General features: G+C 34.2%; 1 protein-coding gene across 1 annotated transcript in view; it reads left to right on the top strand.

Moving 5' to 3' along the window:
• The window catches only part of LOC149802111 (protein disulfide-isomerase A3-like), a 30,760-nt gene extending 12,018 nt beyond the window's left edge, over positions 1 to 18,742 (top strand). The window contains exons 6-13 of the mRNA XM_089954386.1: positions 3,417 to 3,530; positions 6,124 to 6,246; positions 7,235 to 7,441; positions 11,515 to 11,617; positions 14,914 to 15,042; positions 15,521 to 15,600; positions 16,342 to 16,399; positions 18,364 to 18,742. Of these exons, the coding sequence (XP_089810512.1) occupies positions 3,417 to 3,530; positions 6,124 to 6,246; positions 7,235 to 7,441; positions 11,515 to 11,617; positions 14,914 to 15,042; positions 15,521 to 15,600; positions 16,342 to 16,399; positions 18,364 to 18,468 (919 nt within the window). The 3' untranslated portion in view covers positions 18,469 to 18,742. The remainder of the gene's footprint in view (positions 1 to 3,416; positions 3,531 to 6,123; positions 6,247 to 7,234; positions 7,442 to 11,514; positions 11,618 to 14,913; positions 15,043 to 15,520; positions 15,601 to 16,341; positions 16,400 to 18,363) is intronic.
• The last annotated feature ends 7,888 nt before the right edge of the window (positions 18,743 to 26,630 follow it).

Genomic DNA, 26,630 nt, shown 5'->3' on the forward strand with positions numbered 1-26,630 from the left:
TATTGCGCTGATGTAAACACTGCGTTAGGGATGACGATGTGCGTACTCTGGACCGAAATTCAATATAATACTCGGGACTGCCGTTGTTGTTGACTTCATGCGTTCTGATTCAGATGCCAGAATCCAATAATGACGGAAACGGGTCATTGTATTTTCCATAACACTGTCAACTTCCTTATGTTGGTCGCTGATTATAGAATATATGCTCAACAAAACTGGTCCCTACTGTACAATGCAAGACCGTATATGAGGTAATTACGAGAGATTCACCCTGTCTATGGCTGATGTTTGACCCGATTGCGAAAACATTTGAATGCGCGTGGTCATTGCTGATCAGTATGATGAAGGTTTAAAACACGTAAGTCTTTTCATGACTGCACAGACAATAACGGCACTGGATAGGCTGATAACTATCTGGAAAAATAACACCATTACCCTCTGTTCAAGATCAAGCTTATGCGCTCTAGTTTCATGTTTCCATTCCTGTATGCATGTTAGACACGGACCCTGAAAACAGAAGCAGGGAGAATAATATATGCTTTAAAGATGAGCTGTTATCGACAGATCCTAAAATTCTCACACTTAGAATACATCTCTGATGAGAGGTGTACATTGGAATAAAAGGTGCAATTGGACCCAATGAAGACATGCTCACCACTGTAGAGAAACACAGACTAAGGTGGTATGTTCACGTCTCACTCTCATATGGCATGGCATAAACAATCTAACACACGTTGAAAGGAGACTAACTGTCAGAAGGCGGAACCCTCTCTTGTCAGTGAGATATATATCAAAGAGGATTGAGCTTGTAAACATACTTCGTGGTATCTGTGTGAAAGTTGCAACGATGACGTCTCCTTTGCAATCACAGATAACACCTGAAAGGTTTCTGTTAAGGAGCGGCGCACCAAGTTCGTAGAACGTGCTCAAAGGAATTTGATCGTAAAGTGAATGTTCCCTTTGAGTGACAAAGACATGAGAACTCGCTGACTCTATATCCTGGTGTCGTGGGGAACTAAACCGGTCACCGGATGCATTGAGTAACCTGTGGCTGATTGGTAAATATGCCTTATGGTGTGGTGTGGACAAAATGCATAGAAACCTTTCGTCATTTAGCTTATATGATAAGATCGACTTGAGTATTAATGATCCACGAAAATGCCTATATTACGTTGGTTTTGCAAACTGGAAACAGATAATTCGTCCGGTGAATTCATAGTGCGAACTGATGACGTAGTCGTTCTTCAAATGTACTACTGCGCATTCCACTTTACCTTCATCCCATTAATTTTCTGCACCAACCACAACTTTAGATTTACAGTGACAGCAAAATATACATGTATAGTGGGTGTCTGTACCGTATTTTCAGTGCCTAGATATATTTCAATTGATCATCTAAATGGTCTAAATATATGCTACGAAATAACGTGGATACGTGGATATTACATGACAGGGTAGTGCGGCCGATATCGGGCTTTCAGAACTCAGTGTACGTGCAGCGATGCATCCAATGGCAATTGATTTTAAAAGGGCGTATGTTGCAGCCAATACAGTTATAATATTGGAGCCTCGCTATCGACACATACGAAGTGAACCTTAAAATATTATGTATAATAAACGTTACCTGCAGCAAAGGCCTATTAACTGATTATGCCAGTAAAAGTACCTAAGCGTCGCTTACATTTACTATGAAATGTATCCTAAAGCAAAGCTTTGTATAAAAAACTTGCCGTTAGGTACTGAACAGAGTCGGAAACCATAAAACAATAAGTGGTTGTTTCCTTTACGAAAATAAGAAAAAGCCATCAAGTAATCTTTTCCTGTTGCACCGGTTGCTGTCCTTAGAATATTTTTTGCATCCATTACATTTTCCTGGTTGCAATGTTTCAAGTACCATCGTCATGTATCAAAGCTGAAATACATGTATCATTCATAACAATATAAAGAAAAATCAAGTCATCCATCCCTGCTTACTTTATGTCTTTAAACAACAAAACCGACTAAGGGATATGTATGGAAAAATAAATAATACATTTAGTTGATCTATTATTACACTCGGATAATGAAAGCACTTAAAATCAGTGTAGTTGTAATTATTATAGTAAATAAGACTCACATATCAAATCCAAGACGAAAGTCAAATAAAAAAGTATAACCTTCGACACAGATTTGGATTTCAAATTGGCTGAACGAAAGAAACAAAACAGTATTACTCTATCACTAAATCGCCTGAAATCAAATATTACAAAGAGTGACATATATATTCTTGAAAGGTAAATTGTTGTCGACCGCTACTTCTCCCACTCTGTCAAATGATCCGAGGCACCTAAAGTAAAGACTGTTATGAATTGTATTTACAAATTAAATCGGAAATAGACAGTGTAAGCATTTCTAACTGAAGAATCAAAATTTCCAATGTCGAATACCCTCGCTTTGCTCTTATATGATAATTGTATGGTAGGTAATCAACAATTCCAGTCTATCCTCGTTTGACTGGAGTGAATATTATTTGGAGACTATAAATGGCTCTTTAATAAAGAAGCCCGTATAAAAAGATTAAGTTAGTAACAAAGTGGAATTATGGGGACAACTGCAAGATGCCATGTTACAGAACGGTCACATAAACTATTAGAGTGTCATCGGTATCAGCATGGAGAACTTGCTTGAACAACAGTGGTGGTTTAAAAAGAAAGACAGATACAATGGAGCAAGCGTTAAGCAGACATTTTATATTATTCTTGGTAATGTAGTGAAACAAACTTGAAAGCTGAATTAGGATTTATTATTACTTTAATTAAACTGTTTCAGTGAGACGAGTTGAATCAAACTTGTTTTAAAAGTCCAAGATTGTGTTTAAAGTACTTGAACTTTTACGAGCTCGACTTGATGTGGCGAGTGAAACATTTTTGCAATCAAATTACATTTTCAATCATTCGTTCTTTCAGGCGTGTCCTGTTTCAAGGCTGGTCTCAGCTTCTCCCTACTTAACATTGTGGGTGATAATATTGCCAACGTTTTTCATTAAAGTCTAATCTTTCTTCCTTTATTCTTTTTGTTTTTCCGCTACATTTGTAGCTCGTGCGAGTGACTAGCTTTCACTATTTACTGATCAGCAGATTGGCGTATTGTAACAACTACGTATAACTAGTACTGAGTAAGAAATCATAATTGTCAGCAAACATATTTTAGTACTTACCTGACTAAATAGTGGATTCATATGCATTTTGATCGATCACGGAATTGGTAACGTTTTGGTCTCAGATCGAAACGTAATTCTTACCTTGAAGCTTTGGCTTCCGTTGAATATTTTCGACAATACTTCAATCGACTGCATTATCACTTTTTGAGATATATCTTTAACTTGCATATTCAAACAACCCATTACATTTTGTAACTGACATTACTCTGTTTTTCAGTGATATTGTATTGTTCCAGCCAAAGATTTACCAAAATTTATTTGAAGAACCTGCCAGAAAATATGATGATGCTGCATCTGTGCAAAAGATTACAGCTTGGATTAAAAAACACAGGTATTCAGGTGTAAATAACCACTTTCTTAGCAAACGCAAAATATATCATATACATTTTTACAGTGTTTGTCCTCCAAAAATTTGCAAAAGAGTCAAGCAACATCATACCTTTGATTAATAGACACTACAACACAGTTGCCCATGTCATTTTTATTTATTCGTATCGTTGTACGGGAGAAATGATCTAGCCCGCTCTCGAGTACGTACTCCCTTAAGGGAATTTGTACCTACTCCTTTAAGGGACGCGTGTACCTAGTCCGGGCGGGGTTGGGGGGCGCTATAGCTCTCCATCTCAAAAGAACTTATAGATGTTTAGGGATGGGATACAATTTCTTATTTGAACTTTTATAAGATTGATGCTGTTCCCTTATATTTAAGAAAATTTATCTTTTAATCTCTTCGAGTATATTTATTTATTTGTTTATTTGCTATATAATATCATATGTATTGTTGATTGTACCGGTTTAGCCGGTACCTCTTAGGTATTATGTTTTGTTATCTTGGTGTTAATTGGCAGCATTGAAGATTCCACTGCCTTTTAACTCTTCTTTCATTCTCCTAATTTTAATTTTACTTATTCATCATTTTCGTTTACTTATTTGCTCCTGCTATTTTCTTTACATTTTCCTTAACAACATTGTCCCTGCCATTTTGTTCTCTTTCATATTTCTTGCTCCTTCTTCTATTTTCTTTCTTGTTCTACTGTTTATTTTGCTTTATTTTCTTCTGCCATTATGACAGCATTCTTACATGTCCTTCTCTGTCTTCTATTTCTGCATTTTCCTTTGCTATATTTTGTCTATATTATGAGATGCTTGCATAGACGTTTTCTCAGTATAAGTGCACACGCAGGAGTAAGAGTTTCTAAAGGAAATATAGATGCGGTCTAACAATGAATATTTAGATGGTAGATGGTTTTAACAGGAATCGTTGCTAATTACACTCCTAGAGTCCGTAAAACTGAGATACTAATAATTGTACCCGAAGTATGTATGTATATGTGTTTGTGTGTGTGATTGTGTGATGTTAGAATGGCATGTTGTGTGATGATATTCATGCTTCTGTGTTGTGTTTGTTTTTGTATATTAAGATCGGGAGACAATCTAATACTTTTAATGTATGAATATCATTATTTATAATTAACATCATGGTAACATATTGTTTAAGCAAACCATTCCTGCATTTGCCCATTGAAAATGGATACCTAACTGTGAGCAGCATAAATCCAGACAGGCTACCACATTGTATCAACAAATCGTCTTACATAGCATAAACAATCATTTGACCAGAGATTCATTTTTATTCCCCAAATTTCGTAAGTAAATTGATGTTAGATCTTATTCTACTTATGACACTCAATGTCAATATCTTTACGATATTGGAAGAGCATTCTCGAAAATCCAAGTGTCGTCGATCCACTTGTAATACCCTGGATATGTAGTTAGCTTAACGAGTATATACCTCTTTGCTATCTGATTAGATGGAAAACTATCAAATTCACAGTTGGTTAACGCAAGCTAAATGTAGAAATTAATCAAACGGCTGAAGGAAACAAATTATAGCAAGTGATACACTTTCTTCATATTACTCATATGACCCGATCTGACACTGGACCCAGTCGATCATCCTAAAAGAATCCCTTATTTACAGATTCTGCCTACCAATCTTTATCAATGGGTTATTGATTTTACTTGGTCCTAAATACGCACGAATCCACTTGTTAAACATACACGTGCGACAAGTTGATGTGGAATGAATTGGATTGGTAAACGTTAGCTACCCAGAAATGGTGAAAAGAATGCAAAGTCAGATTCATTTGTACACTACTACCCACGGAAATCTTTTCATTCTTCGCGAACGTTCTCAGTATTGACGAAATGCCCAAACTTTCTGCAACGTTTTTTTTTTGGATATGTTTTCACATTTGTACCCTCATGTCTATGTTTTAATTCTTAGGATAAATTTCACAATTTAGTACTTCATGTTTCAATTTTACTTCGAAGTTTTATCTTATCTCAACTTTAGAAAGTGCGGTCAATCTTGTAAATTGACTGAATATCATCATAATATCAACATATTTGATACAGTTTGGAAATGGCATATCTCAGACCAGTCAGCATGGATCGAAGATAGCCTGAATATTGTCCCGTAGACTTCCAATCACCTTGTATGTGTTTTGTCATTACATCATTACCGAAAAGACATGGAAATGTAAAAGTAACTTACCTATTTGCAACTTACCTTATTGTGAACTAAATCAAAAATGTCTGAAAGGTTCTATCATCAGTACAAATGAATGGAGTGTTCCGAATTAAGTCCATATCCAGAATGTGCTGATGCAGCAATAGTCTTGATGTATCACATTGACACTATACGAAATGTCTCCAAATGAATTTACAATATAGATATATAAAACAACTTCAATGTATTATGATGACTTTGGTAACAGCATCGCCTCTGAGACCTATCTGTCTTGTATGGTTTTATGGTTTTATCTCATTTACTTCTTTATGGACGTAGCTATTGTCCCCGGCAACCTCAGTAAGCAATATCTGTTTTGATGTACTAACTCTAGTTTATTTACTTCTTGCAGCCTTGGTCTATGCTCTGAGCGTACTGAGGAAAATGCTGAAAAGTTTAAGAAACCTCTTGTTGTGGTATATTATGATGTGAACTTCTTTCAGAATAGAAAGCAAACTATCTATTGGAGAAACAGGTGTGTATAAATGTTTGTTTGCTGTCTATAATGCTATTGCTCATATACTTTGCAATGTTTAAGCAACAAAATGTTTAATGTCTGAAATATTATTGTTAAAACTGATATTAGACTATTGTTATGTTTCGAAACATTATTTCAATAATTAGCCAGTCCTTCTTTGGCATTAAAGTTTCTCCCCAAACGAAATTGAAAGGCTTCATTTCCATAACGAATTTAACCTTTTGATTTAACAAATAGAGTTCTTTAAACAAGTGATTCAACAATTTATCTTTTCCATCGATATATAATGAAAGCTATAATAATAGTATATATAAAAATCTAGCCACCGATCTGAGATTGTCGGGCTAAATATAATCTAATATCAGAAGTGTTTCTCCACGCTGATGTATGTATTGTGAGCTACACGATATGTAGAAACGACAATCCAAAAGCAGTGGTGCAGTCAAAAGGTCAGTACGCATTTATGATTCCAGGTTATAATTAATTTAGACATATAATTCCTCTCCATTACTGAATACAACTAAATATGAGGACACAGACAGATCGTAAGGTATGAACAAAATCTTTGTATAATAAGACCCTGCTTATATACAAATAATCACATGACCTAGCTATTAGTCATTCTAAGGGAAATTTGCATCAAATTGTAAATACATTTTCTCCAAGCACATTAAGATTTCAAAAAACAGTGTCAACATATTGTTTAAAAATTATCATTATCTTACATTACAATCTACGATCAAAGACAAAAGTGAAGAACAGAATATGTATATATACATATACATACATGCATACATACATACATACATACATACATATCAAAATAAATATCCATTGTTTATAACTTGCAATTAATTTATTACAACATTCAAACAGGTCTAAAATACAACTGACTTTACCATCATCATATTTGTTCTTTTGAACTTCTGACCATATAAGTATATTTCAAAAAGGTTTTAAAATGTTTTTTTTTCTGGACTTAAAGGGTACTGAAAGTGGCCAAGAAGTTCCAGGATGCAGGGAAAGAGGTTACTTTTGCCATCAGCAGCCACAAAATTTGGATCCATGAGCTTGGAACGTTTGGTCTCGCCGAATTTATAGACAACAGACCGGTGTTTACTCCCAAAGATAAACCAGTTGTTACTGCCAGAGACACAAGGGACAGAAAATATGTTATGTCTGATGAATTTTCGTAAGCATTTTACTTACCATGATTACCTGATTTTTAGAGTCTAAAGGTTGAATTTGACGATTGATTGTGTTTAATACAACTGAACACTGATTATCCAGATATTAAATTTCCAGGTCATTCATTCGTATGAACATCCTTATACATACCCTTCTATATATAAAACTAATTGTCTCGACAATGTTTGTGAATTTAGATTCGATTGATGACACAGTAACACGTGTAGCTTACATCATATCTAGGCAAACTATTAAAATACCTGCTCATGGACACATCATAGTAGTCAAACGCATTATTCCAGTTGAGTGGAACAAGAACAGACCTGACAATGATATTTTAGTTATATTTGTATTTAGGGCTCTGCATCAAAACCCGAAATCTATATAGTATTATATATTCATGTCCCTCCATCTGCCCATTTCGTTACACGTATTTTACCGTGCACATCATAACCGGACTTACAAATAACTGGGTATCGTTTAGTAAGTGAATTGTCGGTGATACTTAGATGTCCCTTTTAACGATCTTATCTTGTAATGTCCGATTATGACAGAGCTACTGCACTTTTATAACCAAATTTAAATCTTCACTAAAGAAGATCCTTGTGACCAGTATAGCTCATGAGCATTACTATGCTTTGACGCAACTTGATATGTAGGTTATCTCATTGCGCGAGATGTGATTTTTAATTGTTTTTTCTCTCACCTCTATTTTGCATATAATTTCGACACGTGAAAATTAACCTTATTGTGTTCATATGGTTCACGCATTCATTTAACATGAATTATTTCAGAAATGGGTATCATTTCTTTTAGAATCTCATTATACATAATTTAAATGTCAATTATTTACTTTATTTGAATCCTCATACATCCATGTTCATTTGGAAGGTAGTTGTTTACACGCATCGAGATGTACATACGGCAGATCATAATTAAAGTATTTTGACATGTTTGGACGATATCAACTAAAATGTGTGACCAGTAACTTCCCGATTTAATGATGCACGCTGTGATGTCGCAGTGAAAGATACACATGTTGATAATCAAGTTGGCATTTCCTATATTGTGACCATTAAACTCGGCGTGTTCTCTTCTTTACTCAGTTCAGTCCCTGGGTAATATTGCAAAAGCACATAGCAATCGATACTTTTTTCTGGAAGTTTATTAACGGCATTTAACGTGCAGAGCATTTATTAATCAGGACTAACTTTACATTGGTTCAACAAATTTAGTATTATTTTCCATTTAATTAAGGTACGTATGCATGATTTTTACCATATATAATGTTATTTGTTATGAATAATGTGTGTCGAATGTGTTTTGAGGATGGTATTTGTTATGATTACTGTCATGAATACAATCATAAGACCCAAAGAGGTCCGGCAGTACTAAATTGACCCCAGGCAGAAGAAATGTATGATAACCACATTCATCGTGAATAAATAGAAATTACTATTAGATCACTAAACAAGGGAAAGTCAGCTGGCGCTGACAACATACCAGCAGAGCTCATTCAATCAGGAGGAGAAGATATATTCGCATACCCGACCACAATCTGCAACAAGATATGGCAAACAGGAGAACGGCCCACCACATGGACTCAATCCTTGGTCATCGTTCTCCCCCATAAAGGAAAACTGCAGCTATGCCAAACTACAGAACCATCGGTCTGATCAGTCACCCAAGCCAAGTCATGCTGAAGATAATTCTCAACAGACTAAAGCGTCATGCAGAGAAAAGTATTCCTGAAGAGCAGGCAGGCTTCCAAGCAGGATGGAGAACAACATAATAATCTTCAATATCAGGCTCCTTTGCGAGATATACCTTCAGCATCAGCATAATCTATAACATATCTTTATAGATTTCAAGAAGGCCTTTACCAGAACGTGGCATGCGGCCTTGTGGGCAACTATGAGGTAGTACAATATCATCTCAGACCTGGTGCAGGTTATTGAGCACCTCTATGACAAAGCCACCAATGCTGTCCTAATCAATAGCAGTGGAGGACATTGTTTTCGAACATCAGAGGATGCCTTCATGACAACAAGGGCACTGTCAGTATCGGAGGAAGAACAATCACCAACCTACGCTTCGCAAATGTTACTGATGGTTTAGCATGAGAGGAAAAAGAACTGGCTGACTTAGTGCCGAGAAAACCAAACACTGATGACAAAAACACCAACCGCATCAGTGCAGAAATAAAGGTCAATGTACAGAAAATGGAAAGAATCACAAGCTTCAAGTACTTGGGATCAGTTATCACAGATGAGGGTTCCAAACAAGAATTAATTTGCAGGACTGCCCAGACACCAGCAACAATAACAATGTTGAGACCAAAATGGGAAGATAACAACATTGCTTTTGGTTCCAAAATCAGGCTAATGCGCTCGATTGTCATAACCATCATTATGTATGCTTGTGAAACATGGACGCTCACATCAGAACTACAAAGAAGGATTCAAACCTTTTTATATATGATGCCACCGCAAGATGTTGGGCATCTCATACATTGACCATGTAACCAACGAAGAAATCCGCAACAAGATCCAATGAGCCATCGGATTCTATGAAGACCTCTTGATTACTGTGAAAAGGCGAAAACTTAAGTGGCACGGTCATGTTTCATAATCTTCTGGACTGGCAAAACAATGTTGCAAGGCACAGTGCGAGGGTGCAGCAGAAGAGGCAGACAGAAAAATATGTGGGAAGGCAACTGTAAGGAGTGGACAGGCATGGGATTTGAAAAAGTAGAGAACAGGAAAGATGGAGATAATTGGTTGTAAAGTCAACTATGGTGTCCTAACAACCTCATACGTGAAAAAATTGATGATGATGATGATGATGTTAATGATGTTGATAATGTTGATTATCGAATGTGCTTAGATGATGTTAATTGGTATGAATACTGTTTGTTGAATATGCTTCGATGATCTTATCTGGTATGAATTCATTTTGTCGAAAGTGCCTAGACGATGTTATTTGGTATGAATAATGTTTGACGAATGTGCTTAGATGATGTTATTTAGTATGAATACTGTCTAAATATTTTAATTGGTTTTGACATAGTTTGGACATACGTATGCCTTTCGCTAGGCAAATTGTGTGTTCAGGTGGGAACTCAAAATAATGCTTACATTAAGTATAGCTCAAGAACAATTCAAACTATTGTCATGAAATTCGGAAATAAAATTGTATTTTAGATCTGCAAATGGTTTTATGAGGTTTGTATCGACTACAACATTTTGAATACGTTATGACATTGTGAATCAACTTTATATTTTCGGAGGGGATGCGTTGCTTTAATTAGCATGGCTCATGAACCATGGATCATATTTCAATGAAATTTTATGTGAACATAGCTTTTCGAACCGTGATGCACTAATGGCTAGTAGTTCTTATATTTCATTGAAATTAATATTGAATAGCCATTTTGTCACATTTTCAAAATGATTATTCAAATTTTATTTGACTTTTTTTAAAATAGTACCTGATTTCTTGAGAATTTTAGTATTCTATCTGATTACCGAGATATAGTTCCCTATTTTTGGCAGATAAAGCGTCTTGAACATTTTAATATTCTGTGTTAAGCCTTTTAGACAGTCACGTAATTTCTACATCAGCATCCATACTGACTTTGAACTAAGGTTTATTATCTCATTGGTGACCAAAGTCTGCAGCCTGATTAGCTAAGGATACTCTCATTACTGTATTGGCAGAACTATATGTTATTAGAATGTATTACGTGTGAAAAGAAACTATGCATAATATATACATATGGGCAATCAGTAAAACTAAGGCATTTTCTGCTGAGCTTTTAAGAGCAAATTGACAAGTTTAAACGATTAGCTTACACATTTATTATTCTACACAATGTCACATAAAGCTATATTTATTTGAATGATCGATACTATAGAAAAGGAAAGATCGTTGAGTTTTTAGCTCAAGAATCACTCAAATATTTGTTGTTTTTAGTGTTGGTCTTCAATAATAGTAGTTATGTTATTACCATTATTATTGATAGTATTATTATTATTATTATTATTATTATTATTATTATTATTATTATTATTACAGAGAGGATAATCTGGAAAAGTTTGTAAACGACCTGCTGGATGATAAGTTAGAACAATACTTGAAATCTGGACCTATCCCTGTTTCAAATGATGAACCTGTCAAGGTACAAAACAAAACAAACTCGAAATCAAGCTCAGTACTCTAAAATCATATTGCGTTTCTTACAGGTTTATAGTATATTATTTGTATTGAGTTCAAAAGTTTCGCCTGTTGAATTCCAACCGCTCCCAGCTGTTATACGTTCATACATTTTGAACAAACAATGTCTAACTTTCGATGGACATGACATGGTGTGATTGATATGTAATAACAGAGGAGCTACAAACTTCTCAATGAGCCCATACGAAACCTTAGTTTTTCCGATTTATCACGCATGCAAAATCCAGATTGTCATGACTGCAAGATTTCCAATCCGGTTTCACACAATTTACGGTATATAATGATATCAGGTTGTGCTTTAATTTAACTTTCTTGCAAGATTTAAGATTTTACTCGCATTAGTGATGTGAAAGTGCATTTGTTTCTCCAACGGTGATCCATAAATCGTCGTCACTTCTTTTCAGACGTGTTGTTCAGATCTCGTTCAAAGAAATTTTCAGAACTTTGAATTCTCGTTCATAATCAGCTTGATAACATTAGAGACAATTATACAATTTTGTCCAACCATGGTATATAATGCAGCTTCGTTTTGATGTGGCATCGAACGAACTTTTTCGGGCTCTAGAATAATAGTTTGATGCATTATGTAGCCTGATGTGCCCATCGTACTAATGTTTTTCTTCATCCTATCTTTAGCAATGATTTTTAGATTTGAAACAAACTTGTTCTGAAGCTCAAATACTGAGATTAGGTTTCAACTTTTCCGAATAACAGTTACACAAATTTTGCCATCTCAGTTGCAAATATTCATTATTTGGGTAATCTAACTTTACCAGTGATGTTTTAATTTAAACCATATCTGAGATGCCGCTTTATGTTAATGTGACCTTGAATTGTATGGGTTTGATTTCCAGCATTTCATGAAATTTACAGAAATTATTTATGCTGATTTAATTTTAAGGCATTTGGCATCACAACTTTACCAATGATCCTAGACAACATGGCTCATAGTTTGAATATCTTCTTCCCATGATGGCATTACTGTACAACAATAGCGTAGACTCGTTTCAACGCAATATATAGCGGTCATAATATACATTAATCCTTCCATTATAAATGTTTGCTCAAAGGATTTGTAAAGAGAAGTATCTCATCTCGTCATCAGAGGATCACCATCGGAGTTTGATTTCTACAGAAGTGATGGAATATCACTAGACAATGAAGGTCAAACAGCTATAGGACTCACGGTGCTAATTCAGTTTCCATAGTAAACTTATGCAAACACCATATCAACAATTCAATGAATTTAAATGTATGATTGCTTATATATATGTTTATGTGTATGTGTGTGTGTGTGTGTGTGTGTGTTCCCCCATTTACACGCTGGTTTCCATTTGTCCATACAACTAGTACCGTGCTTCCCTTAATATCGATATCAGAGGCAGCAATTGTTTATTGTGTTAGGTAGATGGTTATTACTCCGTTTATTCGTACCAGGCAGTGCTATCTTTTTATGCCATGTATAAATCTACTAAAGATACGTGCAAGGGTGCTTAACAAATTATATAATTATTCTTATAGGTGTGGAGGTAAAAAAATGTTAAGATCATGTAAGTGGTTTCGTAATTTATTATTTAATTTGGATAAACAAAATAGTGTATTATGAAGCTTTGGAAAGAGGTTAGTCATTTAACGTTTTTTACCCTACAAACATTGCATATCATTAGGGATCATGATAGGTTGAATTGTTGTTTACCGTTTCGGTACTGGTTGTGTTTAAATCAGGATGAAGGGTCATATTTTTTATTTCACTGAATATATATGCCTTACATTGGTTACACATTAGCTGAGTAATGTGGTGGTTTAAAACATATGATGTCAATTCATAGAGGTCGTTCACTCATAATAATGGGGCTGCATAGCATGCAAGATGCTACGTTAACAAACTTTAAATTAAACTATCAATGTCTTTACTTTGATTGTTCAACAAATTCAATTAAACATGGCAATTGTATATGCACAGTACTTACGTCTTTGTAGCGGAGTAAATGTCGATTCACAGACGGACTGAAATTTGGATGATAGAAATCACTATAGGGTCCATCGTAACAGAATGTTAAGGCGTGTAATTAGACCTTCTGCTGAAATATTTTAATCCTTTTGAAGATTTTAAATTTTGAAGGTAAAGTTTTATCAGCACACAACATCAAAACGTATTACTAAATTTAAATACGTAAATTCTAGCTGAAGTTTTGAAAATCCTAATTGTTAAATATAAATCCAAAGTTTGCTGGACTTTGCGGGACTTTAATGCTTGAGCGTCAGGTTGAGATTTTGGAAACGAAAACCTGTGGTCGGAACGGACCCAAAAGCCGTACAATGCACACCTTCATAAACATTTTAAGCATTGTCGCCAAATGTACAGGGGCCCCGAGTGGCCGAGTGGTCTAAAGCGCTCTCCGTTACGGATCACTGCCATCTCACCTCTGCCTGCGTGGGTTTGAGTCTCGGGTTCGGCCAGGGTGTGTATGTGAGAAAGCTTGCCAGTAGCTTCTCGTGGGTCGGTGGTTCTTTCCGGGGTTTTCCCAGATTCTTCCTCCACCATTATTACTGGCCGCCATGTATAGCCTATCGTGTGCTGAAAAATTACGTTAAATCCAACAACAACAACAACAACAACACTAACAACCAAATGTACTACATTGCTCTCTTATCTAGTACTCAATATTTTCCCTTGGCTGTAAATATAAAAAGGTCTTAATGATGTAGACCACTTCATATGTATTAGGTTTATTGGTGTGAGTGTCTCATCAGGTTACTGCTTGGTATTATTTAATTATCTGAAATCAATTTTAGTGTCGCCCTTCTCTTATTTTGGATATAAGAAAACCCCAAAAGTTAAGAAACAAATCCTATCGTTCTTGATTGGTCGAAAAATTTTGGATGTAACAATTTCCTGAGTATGATGGAAGTGGGCGTTAAAATGGAGGTAAAATCATAACCTAACCGCATTCGAGAGGTACTTGTGTGAGTTTTATGGGTGGTCGACTGTAATTGTATGTCGTTTTTAAAATAAGTGGACATGAATTTTGCTTTAACATGAATTGCTTATCTCTTCTCTTAAATTAGCATTTTAAAGATTTTTCACCTTTGCCAGAATACAATAATCCTTCACAAGCGAGATGGAAGGTTGAGCTTTCTACACACTAGTTAAAAAGACATATGCAAACATTAGGCTATTAAGAAATTATGAATTTGCATATGGCACAATATTCTTCATCTCTTTGGTTTTATTTCCAGGTGGCAGTTGCTAAAAACTTTGATGAAATAGTCAATAATGAGGACAAGGATGTTCTGATAGAGTTTTATGCCCCATGGTGTCCGCATTGCACGTCCTTCGAACCTAAATACAAGGAATTGGCTGACATGGTATGAAGATATTGAATACACAATAACTACAGAATTTTCGACAAGCCGACATTCTTTCAATTTTTGCTTTGGATAGTTTAAATGTCGGTACACGTTAAGGTCGTCATCTAAATATTACATATTGACAGATCTTTGTGTTCCCATGTTTTTGAAGTTGGTGCTTTTTTACACGTGACTGGATGCAATATATTACAGAATTTTCTGAACCCAACTGCTCGTGCTGTAATTAGTGACTTGCTGTAACATATAGTACATACTGTGGTTATCATTAGACAGCATAATAACAAATCATTGTACTGCCTATATTTCTACAAGAGTTGAAGAATTTTATAGGTTACCTGGTCGCAAGGTGAAGTGAAAAGGAAACTGTACTAAATAATAAACATATTGTTATATGACAGATTTGTGTAACGTGATGTCCATGTTATAGTTTAGACTATATTACAGTACATATCAATTAATTAAATTTTTCTTACAGTTGAAAGATGAACCAGAGTTGACCATTGCCAAAATGGATGCCACTGCTAATGAGCTGCCCAAACCATATGAATACTCAAAGTGAGTATCATTTTCTGAGAACAGAAAATATGATTAGATAACGAGATAACAAATATGCAAACATCATACAATTTAAGTGGATTTAGAGAATAAATTATATTAAGCAAAACATTCTGGTTCCTGATTAACAATATGTACGTCATGTGGACTGTGTTGCACTATACATTATATGGCTGATAGAGTTGTTTCCAAAGTGCCGTCAAATAAAACTGTCATTGCTACAAAATATAAACGTCTTCAAGAATAGTCTTTAAGTCCTGCTCAACATGAATGCACCAAATTAAGGAATTTACTTTACTCTTTAAAGGAGATTTAGTTTACTCTGTATATGTTGTACGACATTTTGTGAATATTTATCTCTTTCTAAATCGTCTTTAATAATGAAATTTGGAATCTGAAACGTTATATATTTCTTATTCTTACATTGAAATAATATAATGGATATTTTTCTTCTACAATGTAGGTCCTGTAATAAACAGTTGATTACAGACAAAACCAATCTGGCTCGGCTGCCAAAATTAAAGAATATGGTATCCAGATTGTATGAGTGCCTCATGCTTCTGTAAGGTGTATTATACATTCAGGTGTCATATTTGTTGTTCTGCGGGGCTTTACGTGTTAACCGTGAATCCGAAGGAACTATGAAATCTTTTATCGCAAAGGTTTCACTTTATTTCAAAATTGAAATTATTGTTTACGTTTTGCATGGTTTCAACATCTCTCATCTCTATCCTATTTCAGGTTCCCAATCATATATTTTGTTCCTAAGGGAAATAAGAGAAATCCAAAGCTTTACACTGTAAGTATAATTAATTCAGAACGTATTAATATGTGACCTCTTTTGCCCATCACGTGCAGCATTCCTTCGTTATTGTCATTAGTTTAGGCGTCCACATTAATGCTTGCATTAAGTTCAGTGTGTGTGACACAGTTACATAATACAGTCAAGAAACGTTTACGACACTGTTAAATAATAACGTTATGAAACTGTTTGTGACAATATAACATAATACAGTCATGAAACATTGTGTGACACTGTTATATAAAACCATCATGAAGCCTTGTGTGACATTGTTACATAAATACAGTCATAAAACCGTTCTTGACACTGTTACAAAATACAGTTATAAAATCTCATGCGTCTGTTTGTTATAGAGGGTACTACACATCACATACGTGATGTTATACTAACGTTGTTTTTTTTCAAACTCCAATGACGTATTCTAAGTGCACATAGGCGGAAAAGACATACCAGTCTATGGAATTTCTGTTTCGTGTAAAAAGCTTAAGAAAAATACCATACCCTTCCTTATTGTTGTTAAGCCCGTTATAGTACACGGTTTAATGGTTGGTTTTCAATTATATTTATGGGTGGGATGGAAGGTACATAATGGGAAGGCAGATCCAGAAATATCCTTTAGTATTGGGTTGAGAGGAATGATAACACATATTCAATGGGTCTGTGAGATGGAACCCCATACAAGTTTTGAAACATTATTTCTTCAGTGTCAGTTGCTTGTATACGCGGTTTGCAAGTAGCATTCTTTCCACATTCGTGCCAAATTTGGCTTCAGATTTAAACTCCACTGGTAACAGACTTGAAGACCTTATGTAATGTTCCTATGTCTGGCATTTGGCATCCGGTGTTCATTAGCATATGTTTGATATTGCTACTGCTATAACATTTGGAGGAATATTCTTTTAGGTCATTTATGTACTGGCACTGTACTTAGGTATGTAGATGGATGTATGGGTTACTGGATAGGCAGATATGTTCGAAGTTTCGAAAATCGTTCGTTTTAAAGCTAAACTCACTATAGTGTGAACTTAGTGTGAATATTGCTTAAAACGGTTACTGAAAAGAACTGATAGTAGAGGTGACTATTGTAATCATTGATACGGTTCATAAGCATTATGCTAAACTGAGCTAAAACATGCCTCATTGGCGACTATCTTACAAGTTGTAACACAACGTTTCACCTTGAACATAATGTCATATAAATTTAAAGTTTTCATTCATTCGTTATAAATTAAAAACTTTCGATAGGTTCACAATCTTGAAACAAAATCTCATTATGGCGACGCCAATTTAATGCAAACTAGTATAAACATGGGATTTGCTTTGAAAACAAATACCTGCAATATATAACTGGTCCTATATAACTGCATGCCAATCTTCTGGGCCTTGTGGAATGATCTGAGTGGGAGTAGGGTAACCTTATTTAATAGAGTTGTACTGCCAACATTTTGAAAAAACACTATCACTGCCAACATTTTGAAGAAAATCTATCACTGGCAAAATTTTGAAGAATATCTAACATTGACAACAGTTTGAAGAATACGCTATCACTACCAACATTTGAAGAATACGATATCACTGCCAACATTTTAAAGAATATCTATCCGTGGCGACATTTTGAAGAATATCTATCCTTGGCGACATTTTGAAGAATACGCTATCACTGGCAACATTTAGAAGAAAATATATCACTGGCAACATTTTGAAGAATATAAAAGCAGGTTTGCTCTTTAATGTGCCCTTGTGGGAAACTGTATCCCGCTTTAGTTGTTAAAAGGCTACACTGGGTCGCAGATTAGGAATGACTGGAATTCATTAATATGAACTATATTTCAGCCTACAATGGATATCACTGTAAAGTCCGTAAAAGCAAATGTTACAATTTATGATTATATGGTATTTTGTCCAATAAGTAGGATAAATAAAAGCATTAGCAAAATAGTAAATTTTCTTTTTTATGTCAGGATGCACTGGAGGTTGATGCGCTTCTAAAGTTCATAACTAAACAATCAACAAATGGACTCAGTGGATACAACAGAAAAGAAAAGATGAAGAAGACCGAGCTTTAATATGCTGATAGCACACCTACACCTTGCATAGAATTATCTTCACTATCATATGCATTGATTTCACATTCATCTGTTCTATATAACGTTGTTACAGCTCTTCAACGTTGCAATTAGTTTCATCATAATTCGATTCCGGACATAATCAGTTCCGCTCTAGAGCATAAGACAGAAATTCACTCAATTGTACATGAATAATTCAATCAAATGTATCAAAATACAAAACAAAATTCTTTGTATTATATAGCTTTATTCGTTTATAAAGCACTGTTTTCCAGCCCCATGTTCGTCCATATTTGATTATACCTTTTATACTTTTAGTACGTACCCATCTATCTCTCTAACGTGTTTTCACACACACACACACACACACACACACACACACACACACACATACACACACACACACACACACACACACACACACATATATATATATATATATATATATATATATATATATATATATATATATATATATATATATATATATATATATATATCAGTCGACATTGATGGACCACATATTCAATGTTATAATTAGTAAAATGAATACTGTCTATATGTTTTAGTAAAACTATTTTGGAATTGTCTTTACCCTATGTAGTGTAATCACCTGAGACAATTATTTAATCATGCTCAATTCAGGAAAAAATCCTAACAGTGTAAAGGAGGATTCCGTTTTGTTTTATTTCTTCAATGTACTTGTAGTCTTTCTGTCTTTCTGTACTATTTTTTACGTTGAGCACAGAAGTATGTGTGAATGAAGTACATAGTCATCAACGCAAATACAATATCCTTGTATAGATTTTATCAGGGGTACCTACATTTAGACGAAACAGAATTCGTTCATCATCTGTTCATATCGCTGATATATGAATGTGCAGTTGTAGAAATTGTATTGAATGTGTAGCTTTACTAGTAGATTTGAATGTGTAAATAAATCAGAATGACAGAACCGAGTATATCTTTTTATGTGTTCTTAATAAGCCCATATTAATCTTTAGCTCAGAATGTAAATGATCACTTTGTAATTCCAAGAAAATTTAAATATATAATCCTCTACAATTCTATCTTGATACAACTCTATGGTCTTAAGATAAGTAACAAAAAAAAGCGAAACCCTACAAGATTTTTATATCTAAAAGTATAATTTATTTTCCTAAACGCAAAGTGAAAGAAATAAAAATAGCTTAGTGTGGTGAATTGTTGAAAGTATATGCTCTTATAATAAATAACATAAAAGAGTGAAAGACAACAAGGTTTGCAAAATTTAACAAATAAATTTATTTCCCCCAAAAAAAAGTGAAAATAAGAAAAAACAACCTATATTATTACGAATCAAAGTTCAAAAATCCAAGAATTACAGATACAAGACCTAATAATATAAAGTCATACATAAAACCCAGTACAAGTCCAAATGACATCCAAATTTGAAGGCGATGAATTGTCTGTTATAGCTTATGTAGTGCTGATGTGTCACCAGTCTTTTTTGGAATCACAGAAATATAATTACAGGTTTTAATTCAGTATGAATTCCTGTCAATGTCTGTATCATGGAATTTTTTCAGAGCCCTTTTGTATTTTCAGAGAAATTGATCACTTAAATTCAAAAATTTGAACAAAATAAAATTCAGCCCAAACTGTTCACAATATAATACAACTTCAAGCTGTGTGATGTTAAAGCACGACTGATCAGATCCTCACAGTAATAAGATTATATTATCTATTTGACCTCAGGTCACAATTAGCTTTTTTTAATAGAAACCATAACCTAATAGAAAATAACCTTTTGGGATGATCTAATGAGCCTTGTTTATCTACATCGTAATACCATGTAAAATTCACTTAGGAAACTCCAAAACCCTGACCCAAATCAATATATTTACTTTCTCTTGTTTACCTATATCAAGGTCCAGATGAAATGTTCATGCACGTAGAGAATAATGAGGCTATTATTAGTTGTTTACATAAAGTGAACATAGAATGTTAATCAGGTCAAGCAGAAATTAACTCACTTTTGGACAAGGTCAAGTCCAACATACAATGTTATATTACAATAGCATGTACAAAATGTAAAACTAACAAACAATCAATTAAATTAAATACGCAAAGTACTTTCCCTCATAAAGAAGCAGAAAGATTTATGCAATAAAGCTTTCGTTCAACTATACATCATATAGACATGTGGTAAAAAACATAAGATGAAATCTTTTGAAAGACACAAAGTATACATGAAGCAATATATATATATATATATATATATATATATATATATATATATATATATATATATATATATATATATATATATATCTGAAGGTGCATCGGCTATAAAAATGTTTTTTCCCTTGATGTACCTGATGTTAATATTATAGTCATGCAACAACAAACTCCACCTTAATAATATCTGATTTTTGTTTTTCATCTGGCCGATGAAAGTAAGGGGGTTGAGATCACTAAACACAATAATCGAAGAAAGAGCTGAACTATTGTAAACTTCAAAGTGTTGTAATGTCAATATGAAGCCAGACATTACTTCTCGGTTGTGGAATAATGTTTCTGCTGCTTATTTAATTTCTTAGAAAAATAGCACACTGGATGATCAACATTATTTTGGTCTTCTTGAATCAATACTGCTCCAACCACAACATCACTTGCATTAATAGTTTACATGATTCTCTGAAATTTGGAGCTGTAAGAACTGGTGCACTCTTATATATGGCCCACAACTTATTAAAAGGCTCCTAAACCATTTCAAACCAATGGAATTGGTTTCCTTCCTCAAAATAACTTGTCAGGCGTTCAGCAAATATAGAAAAATTGGGACGAACATTCCAATAGTATCCAGCCATACCCGAACATTGCATCAGTTGCTTATTAGTAACAAGCACAGGGAATTCAGAGATAACCTTGACCTTAGCATCGATAAGTTTAACTTGTTCATGTCTCACAAAATGTCCTATTGGATAAATTAATTACAGTTTTCTAGACCAGTTGTAATCATGTTCATTAAACGTTGAAAAGTACTTGGCGAACCTTATCCAGACCTGATGTAAACATGTTCATTAAGTGTTGAAAATTACTTGGCGAACCTTTCATCTCAAATGGCATCACTTTACATTGATAAAGTCCATATGAAGTCAAGAATGTCGAAAGTTCCTTTTCCCCTTCCGTCAGAGGAATTTGCTAAAATCCTTTCAGAAGGTTAAATTTGGTGATATACTTGGTATTTCTAACTGTATCAATACAGTCATCGATTCTTGTTAATGGAAATAAATTTGTTTTAGTCTTACTGTTCACCTTTCTATAATCAGTTCTCATGCGGAAAGTATTGTCGGTTTCGGAACAAGTATACATTGTGAACTCCAGTCAATTGTACTGGGCACAATGAAATCTTTCTCCAGCAAATACTAATTTTCTTTTGTCAAGCATTCATGTTTGAGAGGGTTCATCTTGTATGGGTGTTGTTTCACACTTGTGGAATTTACATTTTCAATGTCATGGTAGATATTATTTGTTCTTGTAGGAACATCTGGAAATAAGCGTTCATGTTCAAGTAATAATTATTTAAGTTCATTCTTTTCTTGTTGTTGCAAATGTGAAAGTTTCTGTTCCAGATTATTCGGAATTTCTGAATTCCGAAGATTTGATACTCCTAAATCAGTAGAGTTCAATTGCATTTTCCTTCGCCTAATTCCTCCATGAGTGGGACAGGTAAAACTAAATTATTGGCAGAATTAACCTGGCTATCCCTCTCGACCTACTAGTACTCCTTTGACTTATTTACATCCCAGGAGTACTATTATTGTAATTTAAGTCATTCATTTTCTTCTTCACTTTGTAAAGGCCATAATATCTAATCTGAAAATAATTTGGAAGAATTAGTAAGAGAGAGAGAGAGAGATCCATTACAAAACTGAAAAATTCTCTCCATTGTAGTTATGTCGGACTTACATTTCAATTTTGACTTGAATTGCTAAATGCCAATTTCAAGCATATCTAGCTGGAAACGTCCAGATATAAATTTTGACCATTCAGCATATTGGACAGGTTTGGAAAGGAAAAAGTGAGTAATAAACTACATCAAAGCTTTTACTGTTGTTTTAGTTTTAATATTCTTCAAAGGATGTGTCTCTTGGAATCTTGTTAACGCACGCATTATCTTCTACAAGTATTGGTTACCTGACTTGGTCTTAGGTATGGGACTAACATAATCTACCAGTATTCTGCTAAATGGTTCTGCAAATCCAGGAATAGGTTGCAGAAAGGCATAGATATCTTCTGAATTTTGGTATGTAGAAGTGATCCAAGATTGTGTGATAAGTCTTATTAATCTCTAAATGACCAGCCAAATGAGTTGCATGGGTCAGACTAAGAATTTCATGTCTGTATGATTTTGAAACTACAATATGATACTTCACAGACCACTCGTCATTTTACAGGTGATCTTTTTGTCATAAGAATCCTATTTTTAACGAAATAACAAACAAGTAGTGCTTTGGCTTCAGCGTCACTAATGATCTATCAAAATACAAATGAGATTTCAGGATTTTTTTTCCTCTTCGACAAGTGATTATCGTGTATCACCCTGATTAAAATAAAGAGAATGAGTTGATAAAAGAGGATCACTGTGATCAATGTCCTTTGATTGATCCACACAAGAAATGAAGGTGACCTCAGCAAAAGCCTAACCAATACATGTGTCAGCTAAAGGAATACTTTCCTGATCATCATCATTCTCACGGAATTTCTTTGCCATAGCTCTAGTATCTGCACAAGCTGGATATAAATCAGGGAATTCTATTCCGATAGGATCGATTTTCTGATCCACACAAGGCTTGTCAGTTACGAGTGTGTTAATCGAAACCTTATCTCCTACTAGGTTGTTGACTAGTAATAAATGAATGCTCTCAACGGGTAAAGCCGACACTGTTCCGACTGTCACGGGTTCTGAGACTAAGTCTCATGACAAAGTTACACAATGGAGAGGAACATTAACAAAGCAGCACTCTACTTCCTGAATAAGAACTCTTTCATTAGATGAAGTCTTCTCAGAAAAAGCAAAGTACCTGACAATAAAAGACTCTGAGAAGTTTCTGTGTCCCTTACAATTTTAATAAGGATTGGGTTGGCAAAATCACCCGAGAATGATATAGAACCCTTCGCATGAATGACACAATAATTCTCCGTAACACAATCAGACGGGTTTATTAGACCCGACAAATTTAATGCTTTTAGTGCATGAACGTGAACTTGACCTCTTATAAATAAGATCATTCGGAAAAGGTCTGTCAGGTTTAATTCGTATCAATCAGAAACAACGTGTCCATTCTTCGTGCAGTAGGTATAAGTAGGATGAGATAAAGCCTTCTCATCGATATTAACAGAAACTTGGTTTCTAAAATTTATGCCAGATTGAGATTTGGAAGGGCTCGTATTAGGCTGAAATACTTTATTACCAGACGACTGCTGAGTGGAAGACTTGCTAAGAAAAGAAATTGTATGAGCTACGGAATATTCGTCAGCAGTACGAGCAGCATTATCTAAAGTTTCAAAATTATGCTCATTAAGTTAAGTCTCAACGTCACTATGGACGCAGTTCTTCTGAGATTTTCGTAATCTTTATTAACCTTTTTGGAAGAGCACCACCTACCAAATTGTCGTGCTTTCTCCCATGTAAATTTGACATATGTCTGGTCAGTTTATTTTCAATACTTCCTGAACTTTTGCCGATAAGCTCAGGCACTAAATCATAACCTTTTAAGATGCATTCTTTAACCAGTTCATTGTCAGCACGTTGCTGTACGGACATAGAAGCATACATTTATCGGGCTCTGGTAAAAGTGCACGTTGTAGTAATAGACCACAATGCTGTATTGACCCTTTTGAAATTTTCATCAATTTTTTCAAAATGAAGAAAATATTTGCCTACGTTTTTTTCTCTAATGTGGGCACTAACCTAATATTCTTAGTAACATCAAAACTTGACTGGTATTTAAAACGGGGATGTGCGTGCAATTGCAAGCTCTAATCATTTTAATCTAAATCGAAATTCTCTTTCTTTCTTTTCTTTTTGCATTAGGAATTGTACTTCTCTCTTTTCTCTCTCCAATTACATTTGCATTTGTTTTTCTTCTTTCTGTAACTATATTGTCCTCTCTCTTTTCTCTTTATCTCACCGCATCTGTCTTTCTTGAAGCTCAAGCTTTCTTAATACCGATTCCATCTTGTATTTTAATTTTAATTCCTTTTCTTTTAAGTTAGAGTCTCATACTTCCATGCTAATCAAATCCAAAGCACCTTTATCCAAAAAATTCTTTTCCACCAAATATTCGATCAAAATAGTTTTCATTTCTTGCTTCGTTAAAGACGCATTTGCCTCTGAACGATCAGATTTTCTGGCAAGATGTAGCATTCAAATTTTTCAAGTAATCTAACAATTTCTGGGAAGGATTTGAAATGAAAATCACCACTTTTGATAACATTGTAAAATGTTTGCTGATTTCACTAAAGATTTCTAAAATGTGAAATAATATTTGAGATTTTAAAAATTCCAAAACTACTGGAATTTAAATTTCAAAAAGAACGTATTTTGAAATATTTTTGCAAACTTTGTATCCCAAGGACGAGCACCAGATTGTCTGTTACTAGTATATGCTCTTAAGATAAGTAACATAATAGTGAAAGACATCAAACGTTGTAAAGTTTAACAAATACATTTTTCCCTAGAATAAAAAAGTTAAAATGAGAGAAAACAACTTACGGTTATGCGAATTAAATCCCAAAATAATCCAAGAATTACAGACACAAGTCCTAATAATAGAAAGTCCTAAATAAAACTCAGTACAAGTCTCAATGAAATCCAAAACTGAAGGCGATGACGTGCTTGTTGCAACCTATGGAGTACTGATGTGAAAGCAATAATTTGTTGAGTCCCAGAAACATAATTCCAGGTTTTAATTCAGCATGAATTACAGTAAATGTCTGTATCCAAGAATTTTATCAGAGTCCGTTTGTGTTTCCCGAGAAACTAATCACTTGCATTCAGTAATTTGAACAAGATATAATTCAGCCCAAACTGTTCACAACATAATACAATTAAAAAATGTGTAAGATGTCAAAGCACGAATCACCAAATCATCACAATCACAACATGATATAGTTCTCTACTCGACTTCAGGTCACGATTAACATTTTCTACCAAAAAAAAATATTTTTCAATGGAAAATAACCTTCTGGAATGATCTAACGAGCCTTGTGTATTTACAACACAATAACCTGTAAAATGCACTTAGGAAACTCTAACACCTTGGCCCAAATCAACATATTTCAAACTTCTTGTCTATCTGAATAAAACTTCTGATATTAAGTTCATACACATAGATAATAATGAAGCCATTATCAGTTGTTTACATAAATAAAAATAATAACATGAAGTCAGTCAGGTCAAGTGGAAATCAGTTCAGTTTTGAAGAAGGTCAACTCCATCATGCAATGTTGCATTACAATAACATGTACAAAATGAAACTAACAACAAACAATTAAATTAAATATACATAACAGAATGAATTCCTAAAGTCTTAAATGTCCTATCAATTCCAAACGTTTGGAGTAAGGGGTTCCCAAGGTATACCAGTAATAGTCTATGTTGTAATGTTGTATCAACAATACAGACCTAACACTATAGTACACTCCTAAATGACTTTAAATGAAATCTCAGTAATTTTGTTCATTTGTTATATATCCAGATCGTCTTTAATGAATGTTGTAGCACTGTAATTACAGCGAATGATTACATTGAATAAATGCACCAATCACCTCAATATGATTTAATCGCTTCCATTACTATATGTATATGTAGGTGTTATGTGTTTATGCTCGAAAAAACAGTAACACAGAAAGAGTGAAAACAACAAGCTTTTTAAAATTTAACAAATAATTTATTTTTCTGGAAAAATTCTGGAAAAATGAAAAAAAGGACAAGAACTTACGGTTTCAGGAATCAAATCCAAAAATAATCTACGAATAATCCACGAAGTAAATTTCAAAAGTCCTAGTAATAAATGTTCTAATAATTTCAAGTTCGAATCCTGATGGAAATTCCAAAATGGATGACGATGACATATGCTGTAGTCAGTACTGTGCTTATCTACAGTTCCTTG

This window comes from Sinohyriopsis cumingii, chromosome 4 (assembly GCF_028554795.1).
Source record: "Sinohyriopsis cumingii isolate HCF-2022 chromosome 4, ASM2855479v2, whole genome shotgun sequence".
Taxonomy (NCBI): domain Eukaryota; kingdom Metazoa; phylum Mollusca; class Bivalvia; order Unionida; family Unionidae; genus Sinohyriopsis; species Sinohyriopsis cumingii.